Here is a 16,215-nt window from a genome sequence, read left to right as displayed (position 1 = left end):
AGTGTACAAACATAGGAAAAATCAACTCAGTGCATGACGAAACCTCAGTGTACAAACACAGTGCATGACGAAACCTCAGTGTGCATGACGGAATCAACTCCGCATTTTGGTCTAGGCTAGGCAATGTAACATAGGAAAAATCAGTGAGGCAGCAGTTCCCACCTCCTACCAGGTGGAGATGCCCAAGCTGGGTTTGATGCTCACCGCAGCCCTTCCTCCAAAGGTGTTAGGCGTTCCCAGCCTACATTTTTAAGCCATGCCAGGAGGAAGTCTATCATAACCACTTACACGAGTTACACCCCAGTTTTGAAGTTTTACATGAACGTGAGATATCTAATTGGTTTGGAAGAGATGTGGAACATCATATACATAGCTCAAACTTACAAGAATCATGAAAAGTGAAACAAAACACGATTAATTTTATTACATATTGCATGAATCACCAATAAATACAACCAATGAGTACTATTAACAATCGTTACATCCATCTTAGAAAAACAACATAATCAAGGCTCTAACAAATCAATAGAGCAATAACATCATATCGATTGTGCAAACATATTAAACCCCGTAACATCAAGTGTACAAACAAAACAAAATCCATAACATCAATTGTACAAACATATCAAAACCCATAACATCAATTGTACAAACATAACAAACCCCACCAGCAGTACATTATGATGTAAATATTTCCTGTCTTAGAAAATAACAAATTTTGCAAAAGCGTTTATCTACAATAAATTATCTTCTCAGAACAGTCATTTGTTTGGCATCAACTATGAGCTTTGTCCCTGCAATACTTCTTGCAGATACTTCACAGCATTGTCATAGTAAACAAACCCCATGAACCAAAACTCGTGGTTATCAACTGAGATTATCTGAATGTATTTCTCAGCTGAGTTTATTTTGCTGGTTGAAGGGTTAACTGCTTTCAACTGATCCAATGGAATAACCACCTAATACAAATAGTATAAAAATTACTAATAAGTAAACATAAAACCAAAACTCCACTATGTAAATGCAAGCTGGGGTGAGCTATGTACACTGGCAGAAATGAAACCAGGCATAAGGGGGGGGGGGGGGGGGGGACCCATATCCAGATTTTTCAGCGGCAGATAGCCAGTAATAATAGACACTGACGACATAATATTATAAAAGAGACAAATGCGACAATTCCATTGAAGATTTCTCAACAAAATGAATTGGTTGATGATAGCTACAAACATTTTTCATTCATTCTTGCATTATTATACAACAGCATAAGACATCACTGTAAAAATTCCTTAAATATTGGACTAATCCTGCTTCAAGATATCCCCATAATGTCCATACCATAGGACATATCACGGCAAATATTCCACAAAGTGGACTAATCCTGTTTCAAGCTATCCATAATGTTCATACAATGCACACTGTTTGCAAATACCTATGATCAACTACAGCCTAGGATGGGGATGGGGATGGGGGGATGGGGCGATGGGTAGCCTTGCCCGTAATAATTGCTAAAAAGTGGCTGTATCAGCGGTGTGTTGCAATTACAAAAAAGGTTTTCTCCAATTAACCTTGACAGGAAAGGCAAAATGACTGGCATATTACTTCACGCAAAATCATGCTATTTATATTGTTTTAGCTCACAATTTGGGCATTTACAGTATACTGACTATTCAAACAATCATACATGGAAATAAAGCTGTCAATTCGGGTAAACGAGTAATAGTGGGTCGGGTTAACTCGGGTCGGGTCAATTCGGGTTAATGTCGTAACCTATGCGGGTCGGGTTCGGGTTAGGTCATGCTTAAGTCGGGTCATACATCTTATCGCGTTTGGGTCGGGTTTAGGTCGGGTTTATAGCAGGTTGGGTTACATTTGGGTCGGGTGAACAATAGGTCGGGTTTAATTCGGGTTAAAACGGGGTAGGGTAATTCTCGGGTTCGGTTCAAGTCAATAATTTACGGGTTAGAATTAGGTCGGGTCATTCTTGGGTTTGAGTCGGGTTCGGTTCAAATCAATAATTTGTGGACTATAATCAGGTCAGGTAATTTTCAAGTCAGGTCATTCTCGGGTTTGGTTCTAAGTTAATAATTTGCGGATTATAATTAGGTTATGTCATTTCCATGTCTGGTCATTCTCGGGTTCAAGTCGGGTTATGTTCAACTCAATAATTTGCGGGTTACAATCAGGTCATTTTCATGTCGGATCATATTCGGGTTCAACTAACTATAAATAGATAATTATCGTTTTTATCAAGCTAGTTATTTCCTTTGACTATAATATATATATGAAAACATACTAGGGAACTATAGTCTATAATTTAAGAAGATAATTATCTCCTTTGACCATACAACAAATATATATTATATTTAACTCTTTAACTTTGGGGATGATGCTCCTTTCTTTTGCTCGCTTGGACCGACTTGGTCTCCCTTGACAAAATGCTTTGATCAACAATAATAAGACGGTCTAGATTGAATTTAAGGTAATTTGAAATCGGGCCAGGAGCAATTTGGGTTGAATTTAGCCATTTAGGTCGGGTCAATAACAAGTCATGTTGATTTCGAGTCAGGTTAGTAACAAATCGGGTTGAATTTTTAGGCCGGATTAGTAATAGGTTGGGTAAAATTCGGGTCGGGTCAATATCAAGTCGGGTTGAATTTGGGTCGGGTCAATAACAAGTCGGGTTGATTTCGGGTCGGGTTTGTAATAGGTTAAATTCGGGTTGGGTTAGGAACGGGTCGGGTTGAATTCAGGTCGGGCTAGTAACAAGTCGTGCTAAATTCGGGTTTCAGCGAGTTAAAACGGGTTTGGATCAATTTCGGTTCAAGTCGGGTTCGACTCAGGTCAAAAGTTTACGGGTTACATTCTGGTCGGGTCATCTCTAGGTCGGTTCATGTTCGGGTCTCACATACTCAGGTCAACTCGGGTCTAGGGTTGGTTTCAGGTCGGGTTTGGGTCACCATTTTTTTGTGTTCAGATAGGTCGGTTAATAATTGGGTTCGGGTCGGGTCAGCTTTTGACAGCTCTACATGGAAACACGGAAACCGTAAATTCAACCATCTCTACAAATGTGAAAGTATGAGTAAACAAAACATAGCTAAGAGCAGCATAAAGTTCTCAAAAACACTTGAGGCAAAATTAAATTTCTGAACTCAGACAATTCACTGGAAAGGCCAATGCTTCATCTAAGAGCACCTATAATAATTCTCAGGATGGGGTGATCGACGAGGATATATGATGCAGATAACATTCAAAAATCAGAGAGAAGGACACTAACCTTGTAGTAGCTCCATTCAGTTTTGTCACCGTTTGTGTATGAAAGAGGATTGTCACTGCAGAATGCAAGCTTTACTGTTGACAGATATAGAGTTCCCATGACTGGACCAGCAGATGTTGAGAGGTAGCAAGCAAACCACTTCTTTAGTTGCTCCTCTGGAAGAGTCTCGAAAGTTTGCTTAAATACCTTTTCATAACCACCCTCAGCAATAATTTTTGTTTGTTGAGTAATTCTTGCAACAGCAGCATCAGCAACACTGGGGCTTGTTTTCACTGATTTAAGGACATGGTAGCATAATAAGTAATACTTTCCCAAAAGGATCATAAAGAAAAAATCTTGAATAAAACATAAATCCCACATTACAAATTACAAGTGTAAGTATACATAATACAGATGTATGATCAAGTGACAGGTTTGGCCATTTACTAATAATTTAGTGTTATTTCTGACATAGTTGTGATTTCTAAGTGTCCTCACTTATAACTACAATGTCAGGTATAGAATGAGAGTACTTTCGGGAAAATTTAAAGCCCACTAATACAGGTTAACCCATATACACCACGGAGTCATAAACTCAATCAAAATGAAAAGATGCGAAAGCTTAGGCATTTACAATGCTGCAAAGCCTTGTAACACCTTCAAACTGACAGATTCCTCTTAGGATTATACAAAAGAGGGTTCAACCTTAGAGGTCAGCTGATAACTACGAAGTATAACTTTAGAGGTCAACTGGTAATTTATAGCATCTTCCTCGTTTTATTTATGCATGTTTTTTTAAAAATAACTTAGCCTTATAAGCCACCCTTTTGGTATACGGACAAACTCCAAAGATAAACAAATAGTTTATCTACACCCTATAACAGGCAATTACCCTGCTATCAAATAATTTTACGATTGTTAGCTTACTATAGAATCATTCTAATTCCTGTTACTGTTTTTGCAGTTAATCACTATCATTCAAGTTCCTAGCTAAAAAGAATAGATTGAACAACATCCTAAGATATTCCAACAAAAACAAAAGGATATGTTTGGCTTTTTTTTTCAAAGATTTGAATAATAAAGTGATAAGAATGGCATGAAAGGGTCCATCTTCCACATCGCCCTTATCATCAAAATCAAAATTCCAACTGCAATGAGTAGCTGGAGTTGTTAACTATACTGTTCATTTTAAAAGGATTGGACACCTTAAATATAGGATGCATCAATTTGATTGTTTTAAACATTCATCTTCATTCTTCACAATTGATACAATGCAAAAACTTCTGCAATGCATGAAAAAATTGAAATGTACTTCCTCCATGTAAAACTATTTTCATATAGATAGTGTGATCTGAACTGCCTTATAATAATGGTCATTATTCATTAAATTTCAGAATTCCAACCAAAACAATAAAGATCATAACTTTATAACAGATGACATGATTTTAACATCGATTTATCACAATTTCACAAATGCAGAGCAATCAAAACAACAAAATCAATTAAACAATTAAAAAAAAAAAAAAAAACGAAGAGAGAAAGAATTACAATGCTGCCACATATTGCCAGCAAGATCCTGGGCCTTAGTAGAAGCATCGACAGCCTTCTTCTGCCATTTCCCCAACACATCCTTCACCGAATCCATCGTTTCTACACACCAAAATCAATTAACCCAAATCAAATCAAACACCAAATCACACAAAATCAAAACCCTAATTCAAAATCAAAATAAAAAATGTTCATACTCTTGGAAGATGATGTGGGAACAGGAGCGGCAGACACGTAAGGGTTGGACTCGTTCGGCATGGTGGTGGCGGAGGAAGGAGCAGGAGGAGAGAGAAGAGGGTCAGGCGGTGGAACGACGTCGTTTGGGTCGAGCTTAGGGTATGGCGCGTATTCTGAAGAGTGTGTTTCATCGGAGGATGATTTGGGGGTCGGGTCAGGATTCGGGTTTGGGGTTGAAGTGGGAGTCAAGTTATCGGGTTTTGGGGGTTTGGATTCTTTGACGGTGGGGGTTGGAGGTTCATCTTCCATGGTTGTGGAATTTGTGATTGGAGAGAGAAGAAGAGAGATTAGAGCAAGGAATTGAGGTCAAACAAAAAGGGATTCATTGGTTGGTTTTACCGTTACAACTGTTTTTTTTAGTGATGAGTCATCCTTTTCTACAAATTACTGTTTTTTTTTTTTTTAAAAAATTTATTTTTGGTGTTAAAATAGCCATCTAGGCGACTGGTTAGAATTGATCCCAAAATCACAAAATTGAGTAAAGAACTTTAATCAGTTGAATTTTCCCTCACTCTCATGGATTATTAACATACTACTGTAGAAAATATAAGTTACGAGAATCTAGTTTATAATTGACCGAATATGTTACTCCTATTTAATTGATAAAATCGATGTAGTCATGAATTATTTGGGTATTGTTGTGAATTCGACATGTTAAGTTACAAATTGAGGTAACGACGTCGTTATTGCTTCCTCCATCCTCCATTAGTACTTCCTCCTTCTCCATCCTCCATTGAAAATTCTTCCTTCTTAATAGACCTTCCTCGATCTCCACCATTATTGACTATATTATCGAAAAATCAAGCTCATTGGCAACTAGAGAATAGGGTTGACCATGCCCTTCATGGATCTATAGCTGTCTAATTTTGAAATTTGCGGGTTCCATCTACCCCCGGTTAGTCCATTACGATACTAAGTCATATCATTTTTATACCCCTAATTGGTCGACGGTAAGTCATCTAATTTTCTATATATACCCCTACAATTGACTTAATGGCTATTTCTTGCATCGACTCGACATTGGTCTCTGTAATTATTATAAGAACACATCTTTTCTACTTGAAATATTGTTTTCTAATAGCTCAAACCCTCTCCACTTTCAATTCTTATTCATCACACTATTTGTCACACTTAACTTAAGAGTTAGAAATGGTCTATGAGAAACACCTTCAGTTAATTTGTGACTCGAAATCTAATATGGCCGACTTTAAATGCATATATATTTCAATCTATAAGTGATCTTAAGGTGATTTAAGTTGGAGATGATAGCTTGTTTCAAGAGCTTTTCAACATATGCAAATGCTCAATTTTGATAAGAAACGAGAAAATTATGGTCGTTTTACGAAAACCTAACAAAACTGAAACGCTGTTGACGAAGTGTTGTTCTAGTTCCTTTTTATCATTGACTTATTCCGCATTAATCAAATACAATTATACGCATAATTTCCTAACACCTTCTAAAACAGCTAACTCTATTATGTAGGTGAACTGTACAAGACATTGTTACTGTAGCTCATCTTACTTATTGGCTTAAGTTAGTTTGTTCTTCATGTTTGCAATTTCTTTTTTAAAACAACATTCAATTAAAGTTGTCACAAGCAAAACTCTCACTACATCCCTCCATAATCCCAATTAACGAACCAAACACAATGAGGACATCAATTGAACATTTGAAGTTGCTTAAGGACTTGAGCCTTTGTTTCATGTTAAAGTGCTCTTTTAATTTTTTTTTTGGGAAACAAATCAATTCCAATTATAGGTCTTGTTAAAATCACACAAATCATTATTGTCGTGGCCTCTACTCCCACTCATAATTTACTCGCGATTTTATGAATGACTCATCAATGCAAAAATGTTGATTATATTATAAGGGCTTGGTGTGGAATTTGTACTAGCTAAATGACACAAATTTGGAGCTTTATGTTGGCCGACTGATCTATTTATATTTTTTGTGAAGTTGACACATATTGTTGATGAAAAATAAATTCTATTGAATTTTAATATTCATGTTGCTTTAAGCTAATTCATTGAATTAATAGACACACAAATACTCACAAATGAATTGTACTAGCATGTCACAACAAACAAAAACAACAATTTCCTGTTTATCTCTTTGATTGCTCTAAAATGTCAATTTTGGTAATTCCATCATTAAAATTGGGGATTCGTTGGTCAATTTACCTATGTGACATGTTCATACGCCCACGTTGACGATGACTTGGCTGAACACGTAAGACACAGAGTTAAAGTTAATTCCATCGTTAACTCACTTTACCTCTCCTCAAAGCTTGCTACCTTCATTCAACAATGACATCTGCCTAGAAACACCACCTCCACCTTTCTCTATCCACCATTCTCCACCCACTGTTCACCAACACCATGTTCTTGGTCACCCCTACCCTTTGGGACCAGCCCTTAATTTCACCTTTTATTCCTAGGGTTTTCGTTTAATTCGGCGGCTTGGTGCACTACAAGAAAATAACCTTTTCGTAGCGATTATTTTAACCTTTAGTATCGATTGTAATTGCAACAAAAAGCTTTCCCAACGAATGGTCATTCGATACAATATCCCACGTTGCCTTAGCCTTTAGTAGTGGTTTTCAATATCGCTGGGGTTGGCCTCAATAATCGATACGAAAAACTACATCCAATCGTGGTGATTATTGTAGCGATTACAATCGCTATAAATGTTCAACTCATTTTCTTCAAAAAAAAAAAAACATGCGTATGATCTTTACAAGATTTGAACATGCAACCTCAAACTCTTATATTAAATGTTTCACCAATAAGCTATGATATATTTTATGTATTCTTTGTCAAACAATATTTATATATCTAGTGTTGAAAAGGCTTTTCGTATCGATTTTTAGGATTTAGTGGCGATTGTAAATGATACGATTTCTCAAAATTATATAAATGTGTAAAAATAGTGTGGATATATATTAATATGTTTTCCGTATCGATTTTATATGGGAAAACCATGGCGATTGTAAAAATGATACGACATCCTTAATTATTTCACAAACATACTTTCAAATTGTAGCGAATGTACAATCGCTACAAAATAATTGCTATGAAAAGAGATTTTTCTTGTAGTGGTGGTGGTGCTGGGGGATGGTTTAGCGGAGGAAGATAGTGGTGTCGGTGGTAGCTTCAATGTAAGAATTAAGTGTCGGGTGGTAGCTTCAATGGAGGAAATAAGTGTCGGTGGTATCTTCAATGGAGCTTCAATGGGGGAAATAAGCGGTGTTTACTAATCGCTCGCCTACGTGTCTATATGTACCCCGCTGATTCATCACAACTAACTCCAAATGTCGAGTTGGCGAAATATATTGACAAACTAAAGCAATCAAAGAGATTAACTTGACATCCCTCAAACAAAAATTACAAGGTGATACAAGTTGGTATGTATAAAACAATAAAAGAGTTTTGTAAGCGATACGAAGTACAAGTTACTCACAACAATGAGCAACTATATGAATTTTGTACCTCAACTCTTTTAACATCATGTTTAGTCTTGCATACATATATAGTTTGGAAGTTAAATAAATTTTAAATAAATATTATGAAATAAGTAGAGATATTATGAATTAAATGTATCAACAATTATAAAACTCACAATATTTTTTTTTTATTTTTCTTTTAATATAATTGTAAATAAAATAATGAAACAAAACTAATTTGATTGTGACATTCATGCAATAATCAAAGCATCAACGGAGCCCAAATATATATATATATATATTTTTTTTTATTTATTATTCATTTGTTGGCACGTTGCCATTACCTAAAAAAAAGTAGTGGTATGTTGAAGTTTTTCTGTAGCAAAACCTCTCCAAGTCGTTGGCACAACTCACCTAATTCTAGTTTTTGTTTTGTGGGAAAATAACAAAGATTGGGAATAGCCTTTTCTTCTCCTCCACAACAAAGGATAAGATGTAAGTTCCATCATCTGACATTTATACCAAATTACGGGAAAGATAATTTGGAAAATTGAATTGCCTTTGATGTCTAATAGCATTTCTGTGATTAAAAATTAAAGGAAAAGTAGCTCCACTGTAATTGTCTCAAAGTGGGTACTTGCATTGTGCTTAACCCTTATCTATGAGGTACCTACAAAAAACAAGGCTAATTTTCCTACGTACATATAATAAGACCCTACTCCAAGATTATGTATGATTTCTTTGTCCAAAATCAACAACATGTTTGGAAAAATTAAGCCAGAAATATTTGATATTGTACAATATATACATTGTGAAAGCTGAAAGATGTTGAAAGAGCTACTATTACATACTCGTATTACGTATATACATTTACCTTTGGCTATTAACGAGCTGGCCCAAGTTGATCTCGGAGAGAAACATGATCTGTTTATCTCAAAGTAAAAATATCTTTTAATGTGTAAAAGTAAGGGTGTTTACGTCAAGATAATTTGGTCGAATTTCTGCTGTTAGATTGAAGTTGAGATCTAATTTAGATACTTGTTAGATCCTCACCTTTTTTTTGAACTCCTTCCCGTTTTTTTAATTAAAAAAAGGTTCGGTTTCAATTTTTCAATAGACCATGACTCATTGTTGGAGATGTACGGAATATCCTTCTCTTATGCGGAGTAGTAGGATTATAGCCTTTATAGGAGTAGATGCAAAATGTTTATTCAATTATTCATTTTTATTGTAAAATCTAACGTAAGGGGGAAACAAATCAACACAACTAAAAAAAAACTCTCCAATAAAACACAAGAAATTACCGTGATTTGGCAATTGATGAAGACCACTGATTATTCGTTTATTACCCCAAAAAAAAAAAAAAAAAAAAAAAAAACACAAAAATGAGGCGCTTTTGAGGTATTTATTAGCTTTACGTATTTGACTTATATTATACGGAGGGTGTACGTACTACGTAGCCCACTAGACGGAGATTTCACAAAACTCCCCCTCCTCTCCTTTCTTCTCCTTTACTTTACTCTTAACTAAAAAGAAAAATATTGGTCAACTCTCTCAACCATTTCTAGTGAAAATGAAAGCAACGAATTTCAACTTATATATATATATATAAAAGCATACAAGTATAATTGTTAGGCCATGTTTGATTCACCTTAATTTTGCTGAACTGAAATTATTTTTACTGAATTGAACTTATTTTTACTGAACTGAAATTATTTTTACTGAACTGAAATTATTGTTACTGATTGTCTATTATAATTCTTCTTTAAGAAAACTGAATTTTACTGAACTGAACTTATTTTTACTGAACTGAAATTATTTTTACTGAACTGAAATTAATTTTACTGAACTGAAATTAATTTTACTGAACTGAACTTGTTTTTACTGAACTGAAATTATTTTTACTTAATATTATTTTTTTAAGGTGAAGAGAACAGAACCTTACTCTCTTAGTACTTTTGAATTTACCTAAAGAATATTTTTGTCCTCTAAAGACTTGATTGAGATCCATCATGTTGCATTGTTCAATTTTTTTTTTTTTTTTACTTGACTTTTTTATTTACCATTTTTTTGATGCAACTTTAAATAATTTTACCTTTTAATATTATAAAAATTACATGATTATATGTCTACTTATATAAATCATAGTAAAAAAATTAAAAAAAGAGCGTGAAAATAAAAATGTCAAATTAGATAAAGTAAAGTGAACAGAAAAATTACCGGAGAAAACTTAGAAAAAGGGGATAATATAAAAATGAAGTGTCTCATATAGGAAGATGGAGGGAGTCCCCCCCTAATTGTTCATCTTTAGAGCTGTAATTTAGAGAGGGAGAGTGTAATCAAAAGTATAATGAGATAATCCCAAATCACAAATTCACAACCCAACCAAAGAAGAATCCCAATGCCACACCACCAAAAATAAAAGAAAAAAATGTAACAGTGTTTGATTTATTTTTGGTGTGTTATTACAAATTGAAATGAAGCAGACCATCTTACTTCCACTGTTTGTTTTTATTTTGTTGTGCCTAATTTCTCCATTATTAAACCCAACTCCAACCTTCTTCTCTCTCCCCCACACTCCTCCCCCCCATTTTCTCTCTCCTCTCTCTCTCTCACTCATTTTCATCCCACCAATCCTCCTTCTTCTTCTCTACTAAAACCCTAATCACTCTCTTCTTTTTCTTTCTTTTAAGTTTTTTTATTTTTTTGATTTTGATTCTATCTCTCTCTTCCCCCGAGATCGATCTATCTATCTATCTCGGAGGATGAGAGAGAATAACAACAACAGAGCCGAACCCGATAACGACTCTAATACGATCGGGTTCGGGTCTGTTTCCGGCCATGGCGGGGTGTCTTCTTCTTCTTTGTACACCCCGCCATGTCCGGATCAGGTGTTGGAGAACGTTCTCGAGAACGTTCTCCACTTCCTGACCTGTCGCCGCGACAGGAACGCGGCTTCCCTGGTCTGCAAGTCGTGGTACCGCGCCGAGGCGCTTACCCGATCCGACCTCTTCCTCGGGAACTGCTACGCGGTGGGTCCTGCCCGTGTCACCGAGCGGTTCAAGAGGGTTAGATCGGTGCTCATCAAAGGGAAGCCGCGGTTCGCGGACTTTGGGCTCATGCCTATGAACTGGGGTGCTCACTCTACTCGTTGGTTATCTGCTTTTTCTCAGGCTTACCCTTGGCTTGAAAAGATTCACTTGAAACGTATGACTGTAACTGATTTTGATCTTGAGCTTATTTCTAAGTCTCTTTCTTCTTTAAAGGAGCTTATTCTTGTTTGTTGTGAGGCTTTTGGAACTAGTGGACTTGCTGTTCTTGCTTCAAAGTGCAGGTTAGTTTCATCAAATTTATTTACTTTGCATTTGATGAATAATTAACTGGGTAGTGATTAGATTTTTTCTTTACCAAATGTTTGTCTATATTTGTGCTGTGATTTGGTATTTGGGTAAAAAGCACCCAGATCTGAAAATGGAAAAAAGTTAAAAGTGATTTTATGGGGATTTTTAGTTGCTTTATAAAGTTGATTAACGAATAGTTTGGAAAATAAATGTAATTTGGGAAGTGTATTTGTATTTAGTACAGTTGAGAAATGTTGATGTTGATAGTTATAGTTTTCTCCAATTGTTTTGTTGGTTTTTGTTCAGACAATTGAGAGTGCTGGATCTGTTTGAGGATGAAGTGAATGATGATGAAGTGGATTGGATTTCATTTTTCCCTGAATCTGGGACTTGTCTTGAATCTCTTAGCTTTGAGTGCATTGATTTTCCTATTAATTTCAATGCATTGGAGAAGCTCTTAGCTAGATCCCCTAACTTCAAGAAGCTTAGGGTGAATCGTTGCGTTTCGATTGATCAATTGTATCGTTTGATGGTTCGAGCTCCTCAGCTAACCCATCTAGGAACTGGGGCTTTTAGTCCTTCGGAGATTTGGCAACCATCTGAGCAAGACTTGGATTATCGAGCTGCTTTTGCTGCTTGTAAATCTCTTGTTTGTTTATCGGGTTTTAGGGAGATTGCGCCGGTGTTCTTGCCTGCCATCCATCCTGTGTGTGCTAACCTCACTTCGTTGAACTTTAGCTATGCTAATATAAATGCCGAGGAGTTGAGATCAGTGATTTGCCATTGCCATAATCTCCAGATTTTTTGGGTAGGTTTTCTGAACTTTCATTTTCTCTACTTTGGCTGATAGTGTATAATTGAAACTTGAAAGTTTGAATGAGTCACTTTTGCTCCTTGTAGGTTCTAGATACAGTCGGGGATGAAGGGCTTCAAGCTGTTGCATCAAATTGCAAGGATCTTAGAGAGCTTCGTGTGTTCCCAATCGATGCCAGGGAAGACAGTGAGGGATTCGTGTCTGAAGTGGGTCTGCTTGCTATTTCTGAAGGATGTCGGAAATTGCATTCCATATTGTATTTCTGCCAAAGGATGACAAATGCTGCTGTGATTGCAATGTCAAAGAATTGCCCTGATCTTGTGGTGTTTCGGCTTTGTATCATGGGCCGACACCGCCCTGACCACATCACCAATGAACCAATGGATGAAGGTTTTGGAGCTATTGTCATGAATTGCAAAAAGCTCACTCGTCTTGCAGTTTCTGGGCTGTTAACTGATAAGGCATTTGAGTACATTGGGCAATATGGAAAATTGGTACGCACTTTGTCAGTTGCATTTGCTGGGGATACAGACATGGCACTCAAATATGTTCTCGAGGGTTGCCCAAAATTGCTGAAACTGGAGGTTCGGGATAGCCCATTTGGTGATTCAGTGTTACGAGCTGGTTTACCCCACCTTTACAACATGAGATTTCTTTGGATGTCCGCTTGTAGGTTGACTCTTCCTGCTTGTAGGCAGATTGCTAGAGAAATGCCCCATTTAGTAGTCGAGGTGTTTACTAATCGTATGGAAGCAGTTGATGACAAGGAAGAATTTGTCGATACGTGTTACATGTATCGATCCCTTGAAGGGCCAAGGACTGATGCACCAGAATATGTGAGGATTTTGTAGGCTGGATATTACCAAGTGATGACATGTTTCGGTTGCTCTGACCGTAACCAGAGAATGATTTGTCACCCTTATTGGTGGACTTATAACGATGCAGCTCGGTGCTTGCTGCTCTCGTGGATAAACGAAAAACCATGTATTGATTCAAAGCTGTTGGAGTTGCAAAGGGATAATCATCACAAAGGAGGGCGGATTTTCCCCTCAGTGCATAAGAAATTGGTCAGTTAGGAAAATAAGGTTGGAGGTACTGATCCATTCGCGGTTGCTGTATTTTTTTTTTTTTTCTCTTTTTACTTTTATTTTTCACATTTTCAATGTTTTATTACTCTTTTGTGCATTCATTTTCTTTGTATAAGACAAGGCTGCTAGAGATGGAAATTGGAATTGGAGAAAGGTTATTGAACTTATGAAATGCATCATTTTTTGCCATGATACAAAATCACAAGGTTCAGATTGATCACTCTACATGGAAAGATGCTCGTGAGACAGACTTAGAAAATCGGAGGTTTTTCTTTGTAGTTCAAATGTAGTCTAGCAGAAGGCGTAGCCGGAGACTACCAAGTCCCATTCCCTTGAAGAAACAGTGTTTGTTTATCAGATATTCAGATGTGTTGATTGTAGCCTAGCATCATCTGACTTATAAGAAAATTAATTATGTTGTTAAATTTAGTTTATGTTAAGAAGGGCAATAAATGTTAGTCATATTCTTGAGGATGGACCAGTTATAAAATTAAATATAGTGGGAGCTGAATGTCTGCCTTTTTCATTAGATGTTGAATGATCATTCTTGATTGCTGAGGCCCATCTATTGATGCTCACAAAGTGTTGTCCAAGTACACGCTGCTGGCCCCTCCTCCCCTTCAAATATTAATCAGTTTTCTAAAAATCTTTCAAACATTTTTTTGAAATCTTTTTTTTTTTTATTTTTTATTTTTTATTTTTTTTATTATTATTTTTATTTTTATTTATTTATTTATTTTTTAGAGCCACAAGAGCGGGGCAGGAATTGAGAGAAAAACTCTAACCACTTGAGCTATCCTTTATTCACTAAAACCTTTGTTTATGAATTATAGAAATATTTTTGACAGTAAAACTTGACATATATGTCAATGTAGTAGTTTCTTATATTACGTTTATTTTTAAATGTATCAAATTTGTTTTTGATACGTGTAAAATTAATACTACATATATAAATAGTAAAAAAGTCAAACACATTGATTACCTTGGGACGAAGGGGCATTCCATATCTTTTAAAATTTGTGATTTGATCATACGCCCTTGGTGTGGAGGGTTATTACGTATTTCGGTATCTGTTATAACATTTTTAATTTGATCATATGTTTTGGATACAAACTCGATGCGTGAGTGCAAAAGATTTGTATTTGCAATCATGGTGATACAATTTCTTAATCATCTTGAATCAACAAAATGTGGTTAGACTTGAAATAAATAAGGGTTGAGAGCAAAGATAAAGGCGCTATCGCCTTCTATTATTTGCCTAATCGATAAGTTCTTAACTCTAACTACACGCCTTTAGTAGTCCTTGTGCCTCTTTTAAGCTGAAAAGGGCACATAATCCTTCTTAACTAGAAAGAAACTTGTACTCGTAATAATATTAGTTTCATGGTCGTATTCCTTAATGGTGTGCTACGTTGTGTTCAGTAATGTGCAAATGTGGAATGTTGATAAATATGATTTTTAACATACGTTTATGTTCCTTGTAAAGCGTTACTCCCATGTGCTCACCTTCTCCCTTCTTTTTCTTTGAAAGAATTATTGGGGAGAGAAATATGGCAATGTTTGTTGATTGTACTCTTGTTGGTATTCGAAACTTGCATAATTGTAAAAATAAATAAACAAATAAATCAAGGTGGTTTCTGATTGTGTAATTAACTAATTAATTAATTAATTAACTAGAAACTTAAAGAGGAAAAGGTTAAGCTTTTATTTCTTGACTTGGGGAGTTAGCCCATCCAATTATCTTGTGTTGAAGGGGAAACAAGTGGACCATTTTCCATCGCTTCCTTTCACTCAACTTTTTTAGCTCTCCTTATCTGCTTCTATGTTTCGGTTTGCATGTTAACTCCAATAGTTCACCCTCCTTTTTGAAAAGAAACAACTAGTACTTTAGTCTGGCTATGTATGGACTCCTAGGGGGTGTCGCGTACACGTTTGATTGGTTGAGCTATTCTTCTTACCTATCGAAAAAAAAAGTTATAAATATGTGTGTAATATTGACGTATAATTTATCAAGGATTAAATTGATTTGAGTGAACTTCGCCAATCTAATCATTTTTGCTTCATGAAATTCATATCTCATAAGAAAGAAATTAGTCATCTTATTTAGTTGTATCACATATCATTCACTCAATGTATCTTTTCAAATCATCTTATATCCCATTCAAATGTATGAAATTTATTAGTAAAGTTCAAGTATCACTACAAAGTAAAATTCTATGATAGTCATCCTTAAAATGACTACCAGTTTACTAATTTTATAGTAGTCATCCATAAATAAATCACTTAATGTATTCCGTGAGAATATCACAATTATTGTTATATTGTACTACGTCCATATTATCTTATCTTACAGCTATGGTATGTACTCATATGTAACATGGCGTTATAACCATTGTATGTTTATAATGATGATTGCTTTTCATTGTACTCTAAATGACCAAATGTAATAAAGTTTGTTATGTCAAGTAGTCACATTTGCACATATATGTGA

At 35.6% G+C, this 16,215-nt stretch overlaps 2 protein-coding genes across 2 annotated transcripts; one reads left to right on the top strand and one right to left on the bottom strand.

Moving 5' to 3' along the window:
• Positions 1–399: 399 nt before the first annotated feature.
• Positions 400–6,134, bottom strand: LOC145638215 (GEM-like protein 1). Its single transcript, XM_081689184.1, has 5 exons — positions 6,036–6,134; positions 4,999–5,379; positions 4,802–4,903; positions 3,275–3,546; positions 400–959 (listed from the first exon to the last, which is right to left on the bottom strand). The coding sequence occupies exons 2-5, from the start codon at positions 5,285–5,287 to the stop codon at positions 780–782; spliced, it is 843 nt and encodes a 280-aa protein (XP_081545310.1). The 5' UTR covers positions 5,288–5,379; positions 6,036–6,134; the 3' UTR covers positions 400–779.
• Positions 6,135–10,978: 4,844 nt separating this feature from the next.
• On the top strand, positions 10,979–14,253 carry LOC145639286 (transport inhibitor response 1-like protein). Its single transcript, XM_081690484.1, has 3 exons — positions 10,979–11,815; positions 12,129–12,630; positions 12,723–14,253. Exons 1-3 carry the CDS (start codon positions 11,247–11,249, stop codon positions 13,485–13,487), a joined length of 1,836 nt encoding a protein of 611 aa, XP_081546610.1. The 5' UTR covers positions 10,979–11,246; the 3' UTR covers positions 13,488–14,253.
• Positions 14,254–16,215: the final 1,962 nt, after the last annotated feature.

This window comes from Chenopodium album, chromosome 7, assembly GCF_948465745.1.
Source record: "Chenopodium album chromosome 7, dcCheAlbu1.1, whole genome shotgun sequence".
In the NCBI taxonomy this organism is placed as follows: domain Eukaryota; kingdom Viridiplantae; phylum Streptophyta; class Magnoliopsida; order Caryophyllales; family Amaranthaceae; genus Chenopodium; species Chenopodium album.
Note: the sequence above shows the minus strand (reverse complement) of the source record. Positions and strands in the feature narration are given on the sequence as shown.